General features: G+C 41.4%; 1 protein-coding gene across 11 annotated transcripts in view; it reads left to right on the top strand.

The window, feature by feature from the left end:
- Tnik (TRAF2 and NCK interacting kinase) overlaps positions 1 to 20965 on the top strand; it is a 369052-nt gene that overhangs the window by 297775 nt on the left and 50312 nt on the right. For all 11 annotated transcript variants that reach the window (XR_007834625.1, XR_007834624.1, XR_007834626.1 and 8 more), the window contains 5 exons: positions 4082 to 4246; positions 7209 to 7448; positions 10144 to 10250; positions 17689 to 17852; positions 19813 to 19913. Coding sequence is in view for 8 of the 11 variants with exons in the window: in XM_051185885.1 (XP_051041842.1) it covers positions 4082 to 4246; positions 7209 to 7448; positions 10144 to 10250; positions 17689 to 17852; positions 19813 to 19913 (777 nt within the window). In the remaining 3 variants the exon portion in view is untranslated. The remainder of the gene's footprint in view (positions 1 to 4081; positions 4247 to 7208; positions 7449 to 10143; positions 10251 to 17688; positions 17853 to 19812; positions 19914 to 20965) is intronic.

The raw sequence follows: 20965 nt of genomic DNA, 5'->3' as shown, positions 1-20965 counted from the left end.
ACACACACACACACACACACACACACACACCATTCCCCCCCACATCCCTGCTTAGCCCAGCGATCTTTGAGAATCTCTTCAAGCTATCTCCTTCTTCCTTTGACTTAGTATTCTATTGGGCTTGGATGTTGCTGTGGCTTTGACTTTCAGGTTTCAGCCAGAAAGGAATGAGAATGTCTGCATTAAAAGGCTGCTGAGGCAAGCTCGCTCCTTCCAAATCCTCCTAATCCTCCCACCCCTAATCCTCCCACCATCTCTTGATTTCAAGGGAAGTCAGCTTAGCCCTGAAGAAGCCTTAATAGGATGTAGAACTGTCTGTCTATCAGCAGAATCTGGACATTTCCCTCATCTTTTGGATGACAGAAATTTCTTTTGCTTTCTCATGTACCTGAAAATGGCATCGGTGGTCTGTGTCACCCCTTCCCCACTCCAAATGGTATTTTAACTTGCACCAGCTTTGTAGCAGGATGCTCTGTTTACCTGATCACATATGGAATAGTCTCGTAACATTTTTAGGACTGTGTCCTCTCTCTTCAGTGCATGCCAGTTACTCCCGTATAGGCATGGGAGTTTCTAGGGAATCGTTTCTACCTCTCATATTGCCATAAAGGCACTGAGATTACAGATGTGCACTGCAGAGATACCACATCTGGCATTACTGAGATTTTGGGAATCTGAATTCAGGTCTTCATGCTTATACAAAAAAAAAAAAAAAATACTTTATTCACTGAGCCGTGTGCTCACCCTGGCTGGTGATCTCCTGGTATTTCCCATTTCCCTGGCAGCAGGAGTCTGGAGCAGACCCTCTACCACTAGAACTGTCCTCAAATGGATGGGAGCAGATCTGGATTGTACCCAGTTTAGTTATGTTTATCTTTGCTCTGGGAAGGAGCCACTTTATGTTTGTTTGTTTCGAGGCAAGGTTTCTCTGTGTAGTCCTGGCTGTCCTAGAACTCACTCTATAGACCTGGCTGGCCTTGAATTTACAGAGATCTGCCTGTCTCTGCCACCCAAGTACAGGGATTAAAGACATGAGCCACCGCTGCCCACCTAAGCTGCTGTCTTTTCTTCTCACATAACTTCCTTTCATTCAGTTAGTAGGCATGAATCATCAGTCAGGGACAGACCTCTGCCTGGTATCAGAAAGGTCTGCTTCTGAGTACACTCAGCTTTCTCCTTGGGAAAAGGTATTTCCAATGCCTGGTTTGGTGTCTTTCCTCCAGTAATTAAAGGGAAATTTTGGTGCAAAGCACATCTGTGTTCCAACCATCCTGTAGGCTTTAAGGCAAGGTCTGCTTGAGACAAAAATAAGTCAGGGCCAGCAAGATAGCTCAACAGCTAAAGACACTTGCTTCCAAGCCTGGCGACCTGAGTTCAATTCCTAGAACTCACATGGCAGAAGGAGAGAACTAGCTCCCAGAGGTTGTTTTCTGACCTCTGACATGTGTTGTGACACACACGTGTGCACAGACACATGCAGAAATAAATATAAAAACCTTTTGAATGTGTAGCCAAATGCCTCATTGTTACAACCTTTTTATGAATTTATGATTTTGTTGTCCAAACTCCTACTTGTGAAATTTCACCACATTGACCCATCTTGATATCATTGACTGGGGATTAACAACTGGATATTTATTCCATATGATATAGAATCCTGTAGGTTAAGATCTAATGTATGAATGGATTGAAAACTTAGAAAAAAAAATGTAACCTCTCAACACAACTGAGGCACACAAGTTATGTGTGAAAATTGGCACACGCTTTTTGCCCTGCATTTGACAATTAAAACTAACACTAATAATCATTACAAGTATGCCTCACTCAGAATACATTTGGTTCTGAACACAAGAATATATGCTCAATTCTATACTACCAATATACTCTGTGTTTGGGATATCAGGTATAGAAATCCAGGTATTTCTCTGAACTGTTTCTACTTCCCCAGTTCCTGAGCTCAACCATGAGTGGTTTAGGTAGTAAAATTTAGAGAGTGAGGGAATCAAAGAATAACCACTTTTTCTTTTAAGAAGTCTGGTCTTTAGAAGTTGTGCTTGGCTTGGCTATTGCCATCTTCTTGGGGCTTTGAGGTCTTGTAAGGTTAGCAGGCTCAGTACAATGACCAAATAATTATTGCTTGTAGGGAGTACGGTTTTATCTCCCGCTGCCTGGTCTTGTCCTGCCGCCGCGCCAGCCCCAATTAACACACCAAGACTCTGTATTAGATACAATTCTGTTGGCCAGTTACTTGTTTCTTATCGGCTAGCTCTGTCTTAAGTATTAACCCATTTCTATGTATTTCCACGTGGTCTTACCGAGAGCGGAGGAATGGCGGTTCTGTTCTCTCTCATCTCTCCATGTTGACTCTCCTTCATACTTCCTCTTTCCTCCTCGTCTCCTAGTCCCACCTATCTAGCTTTCCTATTGGCCAACAGTGCTTTATTCATTAACAAGTATGAGAAGCATATACAAAATGACATCTCCCATCAATTGCTGACATAAGGCTTTATGCACTCACAAAGTAAACATTTCCTAGTTTATACTCATGGCCTTTGGTAGCTAGTATATCTCTAGGACTTGGTATTTCAAAACTGAAGTCAAGTAGAAGCCAGTTGGGCATACCCCACAAACCCATAGTGGGGGAAGAGATGTTCAAATTACACCTCATAGAGGTAGGAGGGCCATTTCCTAATCTCAGCTTAATGAAGCATGTTTAAATGTTTGAGGCTAAAACAGACTTACTATGAATAGGAAATTTGACCTGTCTCTAGAACAATTCAAAAATATGATGAGAACAAGTAGGGCATTTGAATTTTGTTTCAACTCAGGCAGCAAAAAAAAAAAAAAAAAAATGAACCTTAGTTGACACATGAAAATATGCAGACAAACATGAATATTGAGTCAATGAAAGTGAGTTAAGCATTTACTCTGATGAGCCCAGCAGGGTGAGGAAGAGTAGTGTGCAGCATTGCCTTGCATGCTTCACAGGCACAACCATTATATTGACCCTAAAGAAATATAGGACAATGTAAGATAAACCCAAAACAAAAGTCTTAGCTCTTTGGAGTTGACCAAGGTCTTCCATCTTGTCTCTTGATGTCCATCTTGTTAATTTAACTGTCAAGCCATCCTTGTAGCAGTCTATCTGCTGCTATAAATATGGACTGACTGATAGTGACTTTTTACCAGTTGAAAAAGAGCCGCTTGTTCTCTGAGTTTCTCCTGGGATGTCCTTAGGCTGAGAGAAACCCTGGAGAATAAAACATGACAAGGGAATGAAATGGGTTGGGAGGAGAGAGCAGGGAGAAGAGGAAGGACTAGAATGTGGGCAGCGGGAGGAGATTCAGAGGGCGTGGGGCAATGGCGTCCGTGCTGGGAACAGAAAGCCTGGGAGGATCAGTGTATTTTGGGTAGCAAGGAGAGACAATTGAAAGGAAAGGGCCCTGAAGAGAAAAAGAAAATGATACAGGAAGCCTGGGTAAGACAGGCATGCCATTAAGCAGCATCCAGGACGCCCACGTGCCTATCACCAACACACAGAGAAGAGCAGAGTTCCTGTGTGCCACCTCTCTCTCTCCAGTCCTCATGTGACAAATGTCCCCTGTCTCCTGAGTCAACCCAAAACAAATTTCTATTTTCCCCTAAGATGTATCAATGCCTACCATAGTCCCCTTTGATTATCTGCAGTGCACACCATTTTCCTGCCTGATGCCATGGCTTGTGACCAATTAGTAGGATATTAGCTCAAGGAATGCAAAACAAACTCTTATCAGACTGTGAATGCCCAGTTAACTGAAATAACATAAGCTAATGGGTAACATAAGGGCGAAGGCTCAAGTGTCTTGCCTGTCTTTGCTTACTGGAAGAATGTCCATGAGAAAGAGAAAGTAAAAAAAAAAAAAAAAAAAAAAAAAAAAAATGGTAGAAGAGAACATCTTGCTGCAAACAAAAATGTCAAGTTGGGGCTCTCTAAATTCATCAGAGGGACATAAAAATGCCTTTGTGGGTGATTACAGAAAATTCTTACTGGAAAAGGCACCAACTTGTAGCCATTGAGGCTTTCTTTTCCTTTGACCTCTAGGTAGAAGAGCGCTCAAGACTAAACCGACAGAGTTCACCTGCCATGCCTCACAAGGTTGCCAACAGGATCTCTGACCCCAACCTGCCCCCAAGATCGGAGTCCTTCAGCATTAGTGGGGTTCAGCCTGCTCGGACACCGCCAATGCTCAGACCTGTTGACCCCCAGGTACAATGTCTCTTATGTTCCAGTGGGCACTTGTACCCAGGAAAGACTATTAAAAGTCTAGAAGATTTTAGCATGGCATAAGACCTAAGAAGTAAATACCCTCAGCATGGCATTCAGAGGGACAGAAGCCCCTCTGCATTGAGAGGCCCATGAAAATAGACAGGGAGGTAGAGCTATTGGCCTTGAGTCAACTTCAAAGTCACTTCTTAGTAAACTGGCTTCTGTGGAGACCCAGGCAAGCACTGCAGGATAGAGACAAGCATTCTTGTAGTTACAGGCAGAAGAATTAAAATTCATATATAGACCTCTGAGGTAGACTGTATACACATACTCTCGCCTTCCTTGAAATATGGATGGAAATCTGAACTGGAGAACTCAATGGGCTTGGTGAAATAAGCATGTGCCCTCTGAGGCTGTAGCTCTCCAGGCATGCACCTCAGGCCAGCATCCAGCATGAGCCTGGTAAAAAATGCATGCTCCTGGGTGTGCCTCATGCTTGTTCACCAGCAAGTGGGGGTTGGCCTGGAAGTCTGACTTTAAAAGCCTTCTGGGTTGATTCCCGTGCCCCTTAGAGGCTGGGAAGCACTGTGTGAAGATATTTGGTAGGAAAAGATTACTTCATTATTAGGAAAGAGGCTTTCTGATAAGTTCTGCAAAGTAGAAATTCAAAGTGAAGTAGAATGTGGAAATTCCATGGGGAAGAAGTGTAATACAGCCTTTCTCACATAAACATCTTACATTTCTTCCCAGCACTTCTCCGGTGTATTTTCAGGTCACCTTTGAAATATACACTGCTGTTTGAACTGGAGCTTACATGAATCATAATAAAAAATCAAGGCTCTTATGTGTTTTAAGTTGGTGCTCACAAACAAAATTCAAGATTTCTCAGCTTAGTAGACCTTCCCCTGATTGTTTTTATCTGTATATACCTCTCTCTTGCAGACTCTTCAAAGGGGGACATTTTACAAGGGTTTCCCTTCTTTTTAAAACCTTCAAAGTTTGACCTTATAATGAAACTTTGCCCAACTAAAGGGGACATTGTGGGGGAAATTCCCTTCTGAAACAATAAGGAAATAGGAGTAGATTTCTATGGAACCATTCTTTGGGTGCTTCAATGTTTAGGGGTGCTTGGGATGGTCTGCTAACTTGAGTATGTGTTTTGTACTAGATACATTAATGTGCTTTGCTTTATGTTATATTATGAATATAATATATTCAGCATGGACATTACAAGGTCTATTCCAGCTGGAGCACAACACTCAAAGAGCAGAGCTCTGAGGATTTTCTTGCCTGTCACTATAACATTCCAACAGAAATTACCAACCAAAGAGCGTTTGGCAGGTCATTGTACAAAGCCAACGGGAAATCAATACTGCTTGAATTAACAGTTTAATTTAGGAAGGGGTCTAGATCACTTTTTTCCAAGCCATGATTTATGGACCACAGGTCAGACCCAGAGATAGCCTCAGACTCCAAAGAGCACAGTGTACGTGTACACCCTGAGATAAGGCAAGCTTCAATATTCACAAAGTGGAGTGGCACATGAGCAGGGCCGTGGTGACAGGGTCCCTTGTATCTTGATTTGGGTGATTTTTCTTAAGAGGCTTCCAGAAGTCATCCCTGCATGAACAACTGCACTGAATGCCCAAATGTTGAAATAATTCCTCAAGAAACATCCTGGTATCAGGGGATGGAATATATTCTCAGTGGTGACAGCAGGCCCTGGACAAGTCAGGACACTGCAGCTTCTAAGGAGATGGCCCATTCAGTAAAGTCCTTGCCATGCAAGGACCCAAGTTCAGTTCCTAGAACACACATAAAAAAGCCAGGCATGGTAGTGCATGCTTGTAAAACTAGCACAGGGGGAGTGGGTTCAGGAGAACCCTTGGGGCTTGTTGGCCAGCCAACTTAGTCAAACTGGCAAGTTCCAAGCCTGCTTCAAACAAAGTGAGGGCCATTTGTGGCTCAAGCCTTTAATCCCAGCTCTCAGAAGACAGAGGCAGGTAGATTTCTATGAGTTGTTAAAAGCCAGTCATAACTACACTGAGTTCCAGGCCAGCCTGAGCTACACAGAAAGACTCTGTCTCAATAAAAGAGGAAGAGTGGGAGAGAAAGGGAGGAGGGAGGGAGGGAAGGAAGGGGCAAGGAGAGAGGAAAGGAGAGAAGGAGAGAGGAGGGAGGGAGAGTCACACAGACTATAAATGCTCTGAAGTTGACCTCTGGCCTCTAAACATACATTTGCACCCGCATACAAACACACATACACACACGCACACACGCACGTACACACGCGCACACACACACACACACACACACACAGGTCAGGGGAAAGACACATAAGGAAGGGATGAATACACTACAGTAGTTAAATACATGGGCTCTGGGAGTGGAACTCTGGCTTCCAGCTACAGTGACTTAATCTCTTTCCACCAGAGATTGGCCATATCTGAAAGAAGGCTGGTTGTGTCTACTTCAGGGTGGACACAGTTAGTTCAGAGATGGAAAGACATTTAATTTAGAGCATGTCTTCTCCCATAAGGCACTCGTAGCTAAAGTCAAAGATAAGGACTGTACAAGAGAGAACTTGGGATAGCTTAGAAAACAGCTTGTGTTACTGTCCAGGAAATGTTGAATAAATATAACTATTTTTGCTACTACTCTACTACTTTACCATTCCCCGACTTCTCAGCAGTTCTAGCTAATACACAGAGCCTGTTGCCAGGATCCCCGAGTTAGTCCTAAGTATTTTCTAAATTGAAGATTCTGAAGGGCTGTGAGAACCATGCTGTGTAGCCTGTGTAGCAGGAGTGTCTCAGCCTGAGACTGGCTTATTCCAAGTATAATTATTGCTAACTAAAAACCACCTGTCATTAGCTTTGATGGATTCAATTCCTTTTTACAAAACTCTCTGTACCTTCAACCTATGGGCTTCTAATAATGCTGGCCTATGTTGTGTGTTTAGATCCCACAGCTGGTAGCTGTCAAATCCCAAGGACCTGCTTTGACGGTCTCCCAGTCAGTGCATGAGCAACCCACAAAGGGCCTGTCTGGGTTCCAGGAGGCTCTGAACGTGACCTCTCACAGGGTTGAGATGCCACGCCAGAACTCGGATCCCACCTCGGAAAATCCTCCTCTCCCCACTCGCATTGAAAAGTTTGACCGAAGCTCTTGGTTACGACAGGAAGAAGATATTCCACCAAAGGTAGCATCTGTGTTCTGTATGTCTGTCCCTACCATCACCTCCAGCATCTGCGCTGTGGTGTATCTGGGTCAATGCCGCTACCATCAGCATCCTCCATGCTGTGATGTGTCTGTCACTTCTGCCACCTCAGCACCCACCACTATTCCATCCCTTTCACAGTTTGGAGAACATGACTATGGCTAAGCACGTCCCTTCTCATACTTGTCATTGTCCCTTCTCTAAGTTAAGTCTTGGATAGTCATTTATCATTTCTGATTGCCCCCCCAATGGGGGCAGAGATTCAGTAGGATTGACAGGGAAGTGTGTGTCTTCACATAGAATTAGAACTCTCAACACCAAACACCCTAAGTCATTGTGCTCTTCACGCTAGAAAATAGACTAGTGGGTATTTTCGACAGTTACTGCCTCTATAGCTAAACAAGCCAAATAAATAAAAGAAAATTCACTTACTCTTACATTTAACAACACAAAACTCAACCAGATGTCAAAGATTCAGAATATGGTCTGGGAACTGGGGAAATGAAACTCAGTCAGTAAAGTGCTTGCCACACAGACATAAGATCTGAGTTCAGGACTACAGCACTCATGTAAAAGCCAGGCTTGGGGACACATGTCTATTACCCTAGTCCTGAGGAGGTGGAAACAAGAAGATCTATGACCAGAAAGTCTAGCTAAATTGGTGAGCTCCAGATTCTCTCTCTCTCTCTCTCTCTCTCTCTCCCTCTCTCTCTCTCTCTCTCGCACGCATGCACACACATACACACACGCACATGGAGAGAGACAGAGACAGGAAGAGCAGAGATATTGATGAAGATACACAGCGTTGAGGAAGATACACACATATGAGAACACATATGTACAGACACACAGGCTTGTCTTGCCTTTAGGCATTTCAGTTAGGAGGTGCTCCTTCTAGACTAACAAGTACTATATTTGCAGCCTTAATTACAGAGAACTGAACTATAGAGGGAAATGACTAGCTTCCCCACTCTACACAACAACCTTGAACTCTTTTGTTTCCTTTTACATTGCTAAACTGTTATTTGTTCCCAGCAATGTTCTGGAATGTGTCTACAGCCAACCTGGTTGTCTTTAAAATGCTAAAGACATTTCTGAAACAGAATTTTCCTGGACCATGGATGTCTTTTCTTCTGAGCTCGGTATATGAAGCTGTGATAATTAGAATGTCCCACGATTTCCAGAAAATATTGCTACTATTAATCCCAGGAAAAATAAAGTAGTTCTTAATGATTTCCAAACAATTATCGCCTCCCTCTCAAGTGGAACCCCAGCAGGACTGCCATTATTTTGACAATGGAGCAGTGTCAAGGCTTGAGACCTGCAAGAGGAAGTGCCTGACCCTCTACAGGTGACAGGTGGGAAGCTGGGAACTGACACTGGGTCAGTTGAAATACTCAGGGTGTAGTCACCTACTGAGCATGTCTCTACAGATGTTTTTATTTACAAGAGGAGAAGGGGATAACAGGTGTTAGGCCAGTTTGAATACTTTGTTTTGCTTCCCTGATTCCATTTTGTGTTAAAATGAATTATCATAAAATATTTTTTCACAATAGATAAAGGTTGACACATTGAAAGTCATCTTCTGCATACATATCTGTGTGTTTCTTATAAATAACAGACTCCTTTTCATAATACCTGACCCCACAAGCAGTAGTCTGGACGCTTTTTGACAGAAGCCACATTTGAATTCTATTCTCTGCTTTTCCTGGTTGAGTTAGTAATACACACATATACTGTCCTTCCCAGCTTTATTATTCTCACAGAGGTATTTTAAAGAATCTTCTAGTATTTCAGTATTAATTCTGTTTAATAAAAAGCATTTACTAGTTAACCACAAAAACGCAATGTTTGAAGAGTGGGGTCTTAATAATAGCAGCTTTCTTGGGAAGTATAAAAGTCTATGTTTCCATGATATAAAAGAGATAAGAGCTGGAGAGAGCACCCAATGATTAGAGCACTTCTGCTCTTGAGAGGACCTTGGTTCATTTCCCAACACCCACATTGAGTAGTTCACAACTACCTGTAACTCCAGTTCTAGGAGATCTGATGCCTTCTCTTAGCTTGCCTGGACACCCAGCACATATGTGTTATCCATACACCCAGCACATATGTGTTATCCATCCATAAATGCAGGGACTCACACAAATATTAAAAATTAAATAATTAAGTGATAGGTTCTTCAGGCTCCCCAGCTGTGACTTATTGTCCAAGGTCTAGACTGGTACCTTAGCTTTTCACTAGAGTTCATAATCTATTTGTTGTGATGAGCCAAAGTGATATGTGGCCTTCTCTGTTCAGTTCCCACCAACTGGGCTTCCACGGAAGTAAGGGTGTCACTCCAAAGAGGTTTCTCCTAGCTACAACTCTTGTCCAAGCAAGAGGAGGTAGTTTCTTGTAGCTCAGTAAATCAAGGTCATTAGTGCAATCCCTTTTGTTTTTAAGATTAAAGTGACTTCAGTGGCCATGGAACACACCTCCTTGACTTTTGCCAGGAGGTCGTCCTTTGGTTTTGTTTGGGATTTCCTGTTCACTGAAGGGTGGAGGACAGGTTCTTCTGTAGAGGAGGCAGCTTCTGTAACTTCTAGCCAGTCTTCTGAAAAGAAAAGACTTGTCAGACAGTAGCCTACTTACACTGTGTTATGGGAAATATTTCTCAATTCCCATTTTCTTCCAGGTGCCTCAAAGAACAACTTCTATATCCCCAGCATTAGCCAGGAAGAATTCCCCTGGGAATGGCAGTGCTCTGGGCCCCAGACTCGGATCTCAACCTATCAGAGCAAGGTAAGGGGAGGGAGGTCACCATGCTTATCCAATATACCTGCTTTCTGAAAGAACATCCCAGATCTTTTCTTCACTGTACACCTGTCACCTGAACTATCAACTTTGATGGCCTTTTGTAATTTCAGTGTGACAGTTTTTAAAATCTGGGCACAAACTTAGACATATAGATGTGGTTGTGGTATTGTAACCAATTTCTCTGTAGACCATTCATGGAGCCAAAGGAAATCAGAGTTGAATTACAGCACCTGATCAAGAAATGTACACCAAAAACCACTGAAGCATCACAAAACTCTTGCCTAAGAAACAGAAAGCAACCTTGGAGATTCTATAGCGTGGTCCTGACAGAACCAGCACTGATGAGGAAATCAACCCAGTGGCCTTATGGAGGGCCTCAGAAATGCAGTTATGCTTCCATGATTTACTATACGTTCTTTCAGGGTTTCCCATCTAGTGCATATTCCCATAATCAGGAGGTCGCATCCAGCTTCCGCTGGTTGGTGCAGAGGCCTCAAAGGATGCTGAGAAGTAAACAGTGTCTGCGCAGTATCCAGGCAGACTTTATGTGGCAACAGATGCTGTTTGTTGCTGTTGTTCATCAAGTCTCCCTTGGATTTGTCATGATGAATGCATTCTTTTTTAGGAGCCACAGAAATAGCAAGTGGCCTCTGCTGTGGCTTTAAAAAGGATGCACTAGGGCAAGCTGCTTTCTTCTTCACTGTGTTCATGACCATGACGAGAGAAAGACTAAAGAGGGAAGGAGGAGAGTAACAGAGGGGGCACTTATAGTTTTGTTTGTATACAGAATGCTTTTGATCACGTTCTCTTTTCTCTTCCCTTGAAAGGCCTTAGGAAGGGGTCCTTCCCAAAAGGAGCAGGCACTCCATTCAGAATCTCTTTAGGGGGAAGACCCCTGCTTCGTTCTAAGTGAAGTTATAAATTGAAAGAGTCTATGAACCCCTTGTTCTCCTACGGCTTGTCAGATCTGTGCCTAGCTGCTGTGACCAAGCAACCCTGGGTTACCTGGAAGGTGCTGCGGCCAGGGAACAGAGGCATGCTAGCACTGGACACAGGCTAAGCTTTATCAGTCCCTCTGTTAAAGTCCTCAGATATCAGCACCTCCTGACCTTTTGCACCCTGTCCTGGTCAGTTGCTTGGATTCTGGCTGCTTAGATGAAGTATCATTGCAGGCTTAAGTACTTTTCTGTCAACCAAAAAGAATAACCTGCTGTTATAGTCAAGTGGGAAGCAGCTGTTTAATTCCTCTGAGATGTTGTTTTTAACAACATTAGGGCCTAATATAATGGGTATTTGATGGGCAGTAACTTATAAAAGTAAGGGTGTCCCTTTGACACACTTAAATACTTTGTTTTGTGCTAAGATAGTAAACCTCCTGAGAGACCACCAGGTCTGTCTACTTACAGAAGAGAGGACATGAGCTAAGGGTTTGCAGTTAACCACCTACATTGTGCATCCAAATATCTGGGGTGAGAGCATGGAGACTCTCCATGTCTTCATGCAAGACAATCCTCAGAACACCTTGCTTCTGACAACATTCACCTCCACATAACCAGCACTTAGAATGTGAATCACAGGCTGGTGAGATGGCTCTTAGAAGTGCTGAAAGGCAGCTGCTGCATAAGTCTGGCAACCTGAATTTCTTTCCAGAACCCATACAAAATTAGAAGGGGAGAACCCACAAAGTTGTCCTCTGACCCCCACAAGCTTTCCATGGTATGTGGAGACACCAATGTCCAGTGTCTCTCTCAATGGCCCTCCATCTATTTTCTGAGCAAGGTCTCTCACTAAACCTAGAGTTCACTGCTGCAGCTAGGGTGGCTGGCCCTCAAGCCCCTGAGATCCTCCTGTCTCAGCTTCCCCAAGACGGGATTACATGTGGTGCTACTGCACTTTCCAGGTGGCTACTGAGGCTCCAAATTCAGCCATTCATTCTAGCCAATTACAGTAAGCTCCAGGCCAATTGGGACCCTGTCTCAAAAGATATGGACCACTCCTGAGGAACACCACCTATGGTTGTACTCTGCCCTCCATAAACACGCATATATACACTCATCTACATGCACACAAACTCTACATACATGTACGTAGGCATTATTTTTAAAAAGCAAGGTTTCTCTCCTCTTTATGAACAACTTTGGAACCCAGAGTTCAAGATGGTAATGCTTCAACAAAGTAGGCCCCTGGTCCCTGAGACACCACATGGAGAAGAAGCCCCAGGGAAAGTGGTCCTCCTTGTCTGATGTGACTAAGAAACAAACTGTGTGCAAAGTGAGCATAAGAGGAAAGATGTTTGTATTCTGTTTCCTTCATTTATAATAGTGGATCCCAGATCGTAGGGGCAAGATGTCATATAGTAACTGTCAAGTGTGAGATGCTCCATAATGATTTGAAGATGGGTTTGAATCAATAGTAACCATGGAGTACCCTGAATGGAAGAATATGGAATCAGGGTGTGCACTAGAGTGTGTGTAGCTAATACAAACAAGTCAGAACCTTAGTATTCCAGGTACACTTCATTCTCCAGGAATATTTCTCCATTGTCTTACTCCTTTACTGTGCTTTAAGAACAGTGAGTACTTGTGGACAGGCCTTTCAGGACCTTGTCTTCTGTTCCTGATGCAATTTATATTCATTTTAGTGTTCAATAAATACCTCTTGAAGCACTATGCATGGTATAGTTTTAATTGCATTGCAAATACTCTTAAATTGTGTGTGTGTGTGTGTGTGTGTGTGTGTGTGTGTGTGTGTGTGTATGTGTGTGTGTGTGTGTGTGTTGGTCAGAAAACAGCTTAGTGGATTTGGCAATCCGTGGGTTCCAGGAATTGAACTCAGGTTGCCACAATAGGACAGCAAGTGTCTTTACCCACTGAGCCATCTTGCCAACTAACATTACAAATATTGACTATTTAAACCATTAGTGATTTTGAAACAATGATTTTCATCACCCTCATCTTATAGATGAGAAGCTGAAGTAAACAGAGCTCATACAAATATCCCAGTGTGTCAAAGGAAGAAGTGGTGGGCCTGGGATTTGAACTCTCCTAGTCTGTCTTGGGAACTCACTGATTGACAGTACACCATTTTGTCTCTACCTTTCTCACACTGTAGTTTGTAGGACTGTTACCAGTCCCTCCTAATTTTGAAGGCATTTATCTTTGCCTTGTTGCATTCACTGTCTTTTAAAAGATGTGACTCTATAGAACTTACTTGTATCCTAAATGCTTCCTCACTCACATAGGAACAGCAGCATCTCATACTTTTGACAGCTCCCTCTCTAGGGGTAAAGGTGGGCTGTCACAGTCTTCTGCCCAGGAAGCTGGGCATTGCTTAAGGTCAAACCCCACAGGCAGATCCCAGCTGCTTCTAGATGCCAATGGCCTCATCCTATGAGGGTGATCAGGAGAGTTTAAATAAAGGTTGTAGTCGATCATGTAAAAATATTGCTATTTTAAACTGCTAGGCACTTTAATATTTAGCTTTGACTCATGTGTTCTTCTTAAACCAAATTAAAATTTGCTCAAACAAGTACTTTTGAAAAATGAAAAAATTTAAATTAAGCCAGAAACACCCTGTCTAAAAAGAAACAGTGACTAAATGTTTAATCTCAGAAAATAATTCCCTGTCCCATCCCAAACATATCGTCTTATGACTAGCTTTTTCTTATTGACCATGTCATCAAAGAACAAAGTAAAGAGAAATTTGGCAGTCAGCCATTTAATTAAAGACTTGGCCCAAGGCTTTGGACACAAAATCACTTTGTAATCCTCATTTTTTGTTTTGACTTTTTATACAATTCAAGTAGATAGAATAATTGCCATATATTCCCTCAATGTTTGTCTTATTGAGCAAACGTCATTGTTTGCTGGATAGAGAAAGTGTGAATTAAAAGTTAGCATTTAAAGAAATGTATTTGGAAGTTTTGAAGTTCCTACATGCTTGGATCCAAGTAGTCTTAGTTACTATGTAAAAAGGGAAATCTGTTATTTGGTGGAATTTTGAAGTTGAACCTTTATGAGCATCTATTTCAGACCCCTTAGCCCATAAGGCAGATCATACACATATAATAAGGAAGAAAAAATCATATGGCATTTTATCACATTACCCTTATTTTTAAGAAAAAAGAAGTAAAGTAGAAAAGACATTAAGTCCCCCTATTTCTCTGTATGGTTATAGAGACACTGAATATTTCTTTTAGTGTTCAGCAGCAAGAATGGCAATCAACACCTGTGACAGTGAGCTAGAGTAGAGAGAGCTTGTGCTAATGAGACCTAAGTAAGGAATTTCATGCTCAAGGGATCTAATTAGCCTCACATAGGAAGAAGCTCTAAACTTCATCAAAGACACATGTGCATCCCAGATAGTTGTACCAATAGCCAGGGCCCCTAATATGCCCACAGCCCTCTGTCTGTGCTTTTCTCCTAGCCAGACATCCACAACTGGGCCCATGGAGGCAGGTAGCAAGCTTTAAGAGCCAGTGTTATCCAGCCACGCTTTCTTCCAATCAGCTCACTTCTGTTTCCTACCACAGACTTGGCTAACTGCCCTGCTGGCCTCTGCTTAACATCCATCCATATGCACAAGAAAGATAGCAGCTTTTGTCGATACTCAAACTATGTTCAGACTTCCTGACTTGCTATATACCAAATCCCTCTATGCCTCACTCCAAGACATGCATGAATTTCCACAAACACCAATGGCATTTATAGTCTCTTTTCACATTGCTTTCAGAGTTGCTATTAACTCTTAATTCTTGTGTCTACTACATATGTCTCGTTGCCATGGCAATGGTGTCACTTGACTGGATACCTATTGGCCTTACCTTCTCCAGTCCTTATCTCATCTTGATCCAATAATACTCAATTTAGATGTGATTTGACAATATTTTGACTGAAGCATCCAAGGAAAGCTAAATAGAACAAGTAACTGAATGCAGTCACAACAGCACGGCTACCTTAGGGAACATTTCAGAGCATGTACCACAACCATGCTCTCAATGTGTTTTTTAGTACAAAGACGATGACATCATCTTTCCACAAAATCAAGCAATATAAGAAACTTTGATGAGATCCACCACTCTTGGTCTATAACATACTTGATAAGTAAAAAAATTTGACAACAAATAATTTAGTAATTTATTAATAATCCCCTGACCACCACTGTTTCATAAAAGAGAGCAGTAGGGGAGAAGCCATTATATGATGGTTAGGAACAATTGTTTTCTATGAAAAATAACAAGCTTATCATGTAAGACACTTGGGAAAGAAGCATTGGTCATTTTGAGTATTTTCTAATTTAGGGGTATTTGAACATGGGACCCAAATTTAATTCAGCCCCTTAAATACAAACAGTTATCAAAAAAAATAATTATGCTCCATTAAAGAGTACCATTACTATAACAAGAATTCTTGGTTTTCATGAGCTTTACCAACAGTCACTCTGCAGTTGGCCTTACTATTAAGTTAGTGCCCACTTCCCACAAATGCCATAAGAATAAATATTGTCATAAATTCTAAATCCATATCATCAAAAATGGTTATTTTTACATAAAAATTGCCACTGAAGGTAGCCATGGTTGTTAGCCACTTCTACTTAACCATGAATTGGGCAGATATGTTACCACAAAGCAAGATGTGTTTTACAAGTATGTATGAAGATTACAAAATGAAGCCCATTATTTCTGTGTGCTATCTTTTTAAAAGCCAACTAAGCTGGTGTACACAGTACTCTTGAGCCGGTCAGAGCAGACAAAAGCATAAGCAACGCCTCCTGCATCAGAACACTGTGTTGCAAGGAATCCACTCCCAGAAATGTCCAGGGAGCTGAGAGAACTAGAGATGGCGGGAATAAGGGAAACAGGGCCCTGTTCACTTTCCCCTCTCAGCAAATGGCTGGCAGCAGACTGGAGGTTTGACTCTCAAGTAGCACTCATTACCCCTGCCAGAACCAATGGGATGTTAATTGTAAAAGGGAAGAACTTTACAGAAACTTTAAGAGTGCCATTTATTGGTTTTTAACAAAATCATAAAAACTTTAACAACTGTCTTCCACCACCATTGCTAGATGGGTCTTCTCTTCCCTCTTCAGTCTATATGATGGGTTATTTTGTAGCCAGCACTTTTCAGAGCATAATAAAATGTTCACCATACTGTGTTAGAAAGAAAAAAGTAAGACACAAAATTGAACATTTGATAATTTGCCAATAGTAAAATACAGTTGACTATTTCCTACCTTAGGAATGTGTTGCTCCTTATTTCCCTTTTTGTGTATTTTAAGTTCTTTACAATGAATATTGGATGAACTATTTAAAAGAAAGTCTCCTCCTAGGGTTCCCCATCTCAGAGCTGGTATTATAGTGTATTGACCTAAGAATTGAGTTTGGAGCTCATCCCCATCCTTCTCCAGCATCTACCCTTTCAGCAGCTAGCTATAGCTCTACCAGAAAGGCATATCAATAGCAAGTCACCCACAGCCTTATTAATGTATTACAAAATTAAAATTGCATAAATGTATATGTATCATGTGATATTTTGATAGATGTATAAATTTTGAAGTGAACTCAAATAGTTACCATATTTGTGATGAGAACACATGGAATCTACCTTAAAGCTGGTTGTAGTGTTGCAGTAATCTCTGTAATGAGAACTTTTCTCAAAATAATCCTATTTTAAGCATACATATTAAGCAAAGGTACCACAGTGTACACTAGATCTTGAAAGCATGTTCATCCTGTCTAACTGAAATCTTTCTTTGCTTGACATCTCCTTGTCCCACTTCAAACCTTACAGCTACTAATAATCCACACCGTACTCTCTGCTACTCTGAGTTGTGCTGTCCATATATAAGTGAGATCATGCAGTGTGTGTGTTCTTGTGTGGTTAACATATGTCTAGAATATATATATGCACTACATATATAAAAAATACATCACATTTTCTTACCCAATTGTGCATCAGTGGATATATGCTGATTCTATCTTTTGTTGCTACAAATAATGCACCAATGAATGCATCCATCTCTTCAACACAATGACCTCATTTCCTCTAGATATATAACCAGAAACAGTACTGTTGGGTCATGTTGCAGCCCTGTTTATAATTTTGGAGGAATCTCCATAATGTCTTCCATAATGACTTTGCTAATTTGCATCCTACCAACAGAAGACAAGGATTTCCTTCCCAGCACCCTCAGCAGCAATGGCTGTCATTCCTCTTTATGAAAAAAAAAACATTTTAGTAAGTGTAAAGTAATGCTGAGCATTTTTGTATATGACTTGTTGTGTGTCTCTATCTTAATGTCTCTTCAGGTCCTCAGCTGATTTTTAAAGTCTGGTTGTTTGTTTTCTTGTTACTGACTTGTTAAGTGAGTGTCTTGTATATTTTGGATGCTGACATGTAGCCACTGTGTTCTACTGTCCATGCAGCAATCCTGACCTCCGCAGAACAGAGCCTGTCCTGGAGAGTCCATTGCAGAGGACCAGCAGTGGCAGTTCCTCCAGCTCCAGCACTCCCAGCTCCCAGCCCAGCTCCCAAGGAGGCTCTCAGCCTGGGTCACAAGCAGGGTCTAGTGAACGAACCAGAGTTCGGGGTAAGTGTTCTCTTAACTGTCCCCATACTTCTATTCCTAGGAGGAAAGCCACAGACAGAAAGGAGTGGTTACTTTCCAACTCTGACAGCAAGATGGCCACCGTTGTGTGGAACTAAAGATTATCTGGTGTCTTGTGCTTGTATCTGCTGAAGGGACTGGGCTGCCATCCCTAATTGTGCATATGACATCAGTAGAAACAACAATCCAGGAAAATATCCAGTAGTAGTCATAGTGCAAAAATGTACTAACTTTCCAGTTCCCCAAATGTCCATTTCCTTTGATCCCTCATTTTCAGTTTCATGCACCCCTCTGCCTTGTTCCCATGGTGCCAAACAATTCTTTCAGGGTCCCAAGCATGCATCATAACCTTAGGTATTTCTCAAAATGAAATTTCCTAAATGTCAATATAAAATAAATACACGAGAGAGAAGACAAACCCTTTGCTGCCTTAAGGCATATGGTTGATTCTTCTGGTTGTTCCCATTAGATAAGTAAAAAATATAGCCTAATATTTAGTTTAAAGCATTCATCATTGCTTAGTTGTCACTAATGAAGAAACCTATGGAAAGATTATAGTACAATTAAATAATACCTAGAAAAACTCTATTTTAACTAGTCAAAATACATTCTTTCTGAGTCACCTTCTTCAGAGGATAAATTTGTTCACAGTAAGTAATACCAGACTTTCTGAAGTACAATTTGATAATTAGAATATGCTGGTAAGTCACTCTCCCTAAAGAAAACCACCAGTTCCTTAGTAGACACAACCATAATTTACCTCCTCTACTAATCTTCTAGATTTCAATTTAGTAAAGTCTCTGTATATCCAAAATTTTAAAGCTTGAAATCTAACATTTGATACCCATGACTGTGAGCTGAGATGTGGGCTGTCCCATCACTGACTCAGTATCCCTCTGAGACCAGTGGCCTATACCAGAGTGTCATGTGCCTTTGTAGCACTGATTCAGACATACATTTTCTTACTCTAGAAAACTGCCATCCCCCTAGAAAAAAATTTCCCCCCACTGGAGTCTTTGCATCTTTAAAAAAAATCATAAAGAAAGTCAAATTGTACATACCATTTTAATTCTCAGACCTAGTTTGGAATTAACTCTTATATTCTTTCCTTCATCCCCTACTTTTCTGGTTATGAGTACCCGAGAAAGACAACTTTCAAACCAAACAAGAGATTGTGAGCTTCCCTGCTTCTCTACCTATGACATAAATGGTGTGGCTGCTATCACTGGCTGCAGGGAGCCTCCCCATCCTTGTTCCACACCTCAATTCCCAGGTTCTTTACCTTTATCAACCCCTCCCTGATCTTTCTTTCTTTCTTAAGGTCTCACATCACTTTTCAGTCCCTTTTTAAAATCATTCCATTGAATGAAACTCTTTTCTTTCTTCAGAAACTTCCTCAGAATAGCCTGTTCTGATGAATAGATGATAAAAGAAGAAAACAAGCCTAAATTTCAATTTATAAGCTAATTTGAAACAATGATTAAGGGGACTTTAGAAATTCAGAAAGGATCCCAACTAAATCCACAGCTTCACTGTCACCTTGGGCTAAGGGTATCATCTCTGAGTCTGGAGAATAAGAAAATAGTGCTGCACCATTGAGTTAGAACAAAGATTAATTGCAATAATCGACAGAGAAAGCATTTGGTGCTAATTAATTGCAATAATCGACAGAGAAAGCATTTGGTGCTGTGCCTAATATGCAATAAGCACTTTACTTGACCATACATTTTCATTTTCACTGTTGACTTCTCGGCCTCAAACCTTTTTTTTTTTTTTTTTGTCTGACTTTGTTTTTTGAGTGACTGTTGTTTTTGCATGGATAGATATGGATTTGCCTAGTGAGTAGACCCTCCATAGTCACTCACTCAGAATGTAAGGCAGCCTTTTCTAATGGTCATGTCGTGTCTTTCTTGTCCCTGTTTTTTTTTTTTTTTTCTTCTAGCCAACAGTAAGTCTGAAGGATCACCTGTGCTCCCTCATGAGCCTTCCAAGGTGAAACCTGAGGAATCTTCTAGAGACATCACCCGGCCTAGTCGACCAGCTGTGAGTGCTTTTCTAACAATTTTCATCTCTTCACTTACCTGAGAATCCTGAAATAAGGTAGTTGGGGTTACATTCATGACTGAAAGCAAAACCTTGATGGATCAATAAAAACACTGTATGGTAGAAGCATCTGGAAGGAAGTCATATATGACTGGGGAGAACTGAATACAACTTGGCCTGCTACTCTTCCACTGACTTTGAATGCTGTGTTGTTCACCAGCAGTCCTGTAAAAAAAAATAAATAAAGGAAGGAAGACAAATTGCTCACACCATCCCACAATATTTGCTCAGCACTTTGACATAAACATGTCAGAAGTAGCAGTTAGGGACACTTATGTTCTTCCTGTGAGTTGCTGCCATCCATTCCCCACACTGGTTTTCATATGAACTAACATCACAGACATCTGCTACTGTTGATCCCAAAGATCAGAAGAGAAAGTCCACCAACTTAAATCATCATGGCCAAATTAATTAAAGTGAGCTTTTTTATTTGTGTACATGGACTGCCTCAGTCAGGATTTGAGAGATCGATCAGCAGTGGATGTGAGGAAGATGAGGCTTTTATAGCTCAGGGGTAGGGTGAATCTGGCGGGCAAAATAGATATGATTCCAGGAGCAGAACCTCATAACAAGCTAATCCTAACAACCTCCTGAAATAAAGACATGATTGCAGGGTAGGCATAACAAGGTGGTCATAACAATAGGTAGTCATAGCAAGGTAGTCATAACAAACCTTTTGAAACAAAGTCAGGGTTACAAGATGGTTATAAACAACTTTTTGAAACACAGACATGGTTGCCATTTCGGGAACAGGCAGTTCAGAACCATTTGTAATTAAGGTTACAGGTGGGGCACAGCCCAGTCCTTGAGAAACAGATTTAATCACAAAGAGGAATGAACCTAGCATATCTTTACTGTAAGAAAATTTTTAAGCTTAAGATGGAAGCAGATTGGTTCTTCACTACTTGTCATGCCTTATGGACTAGTCTTTTCTGCACCAAAACTTAGTAAGTGTGGTGTGACACAGGGTCTGGAGACTTGAAATCCAGATT

The sequence above is a fragment of the Phodopus roborovskii genome, unplaced genomic scaffold (genome assembly GCF_943737965.1).
Source record: "Phodopus roborovskii unplaced genomic scaffold, PHOROB, whole genome shotgun sequence".
Lineage (NCBI taxonomy): Eukaryota > Metazoa > Chordata > Mammalia > Rodentia > Cricetidae > Phodopus > Phodopus roborovskii.
Note: the sequence above shows the minus strand (reverse complement) of the source record. Positions and strands in the feature narration are given on the sequence as shown.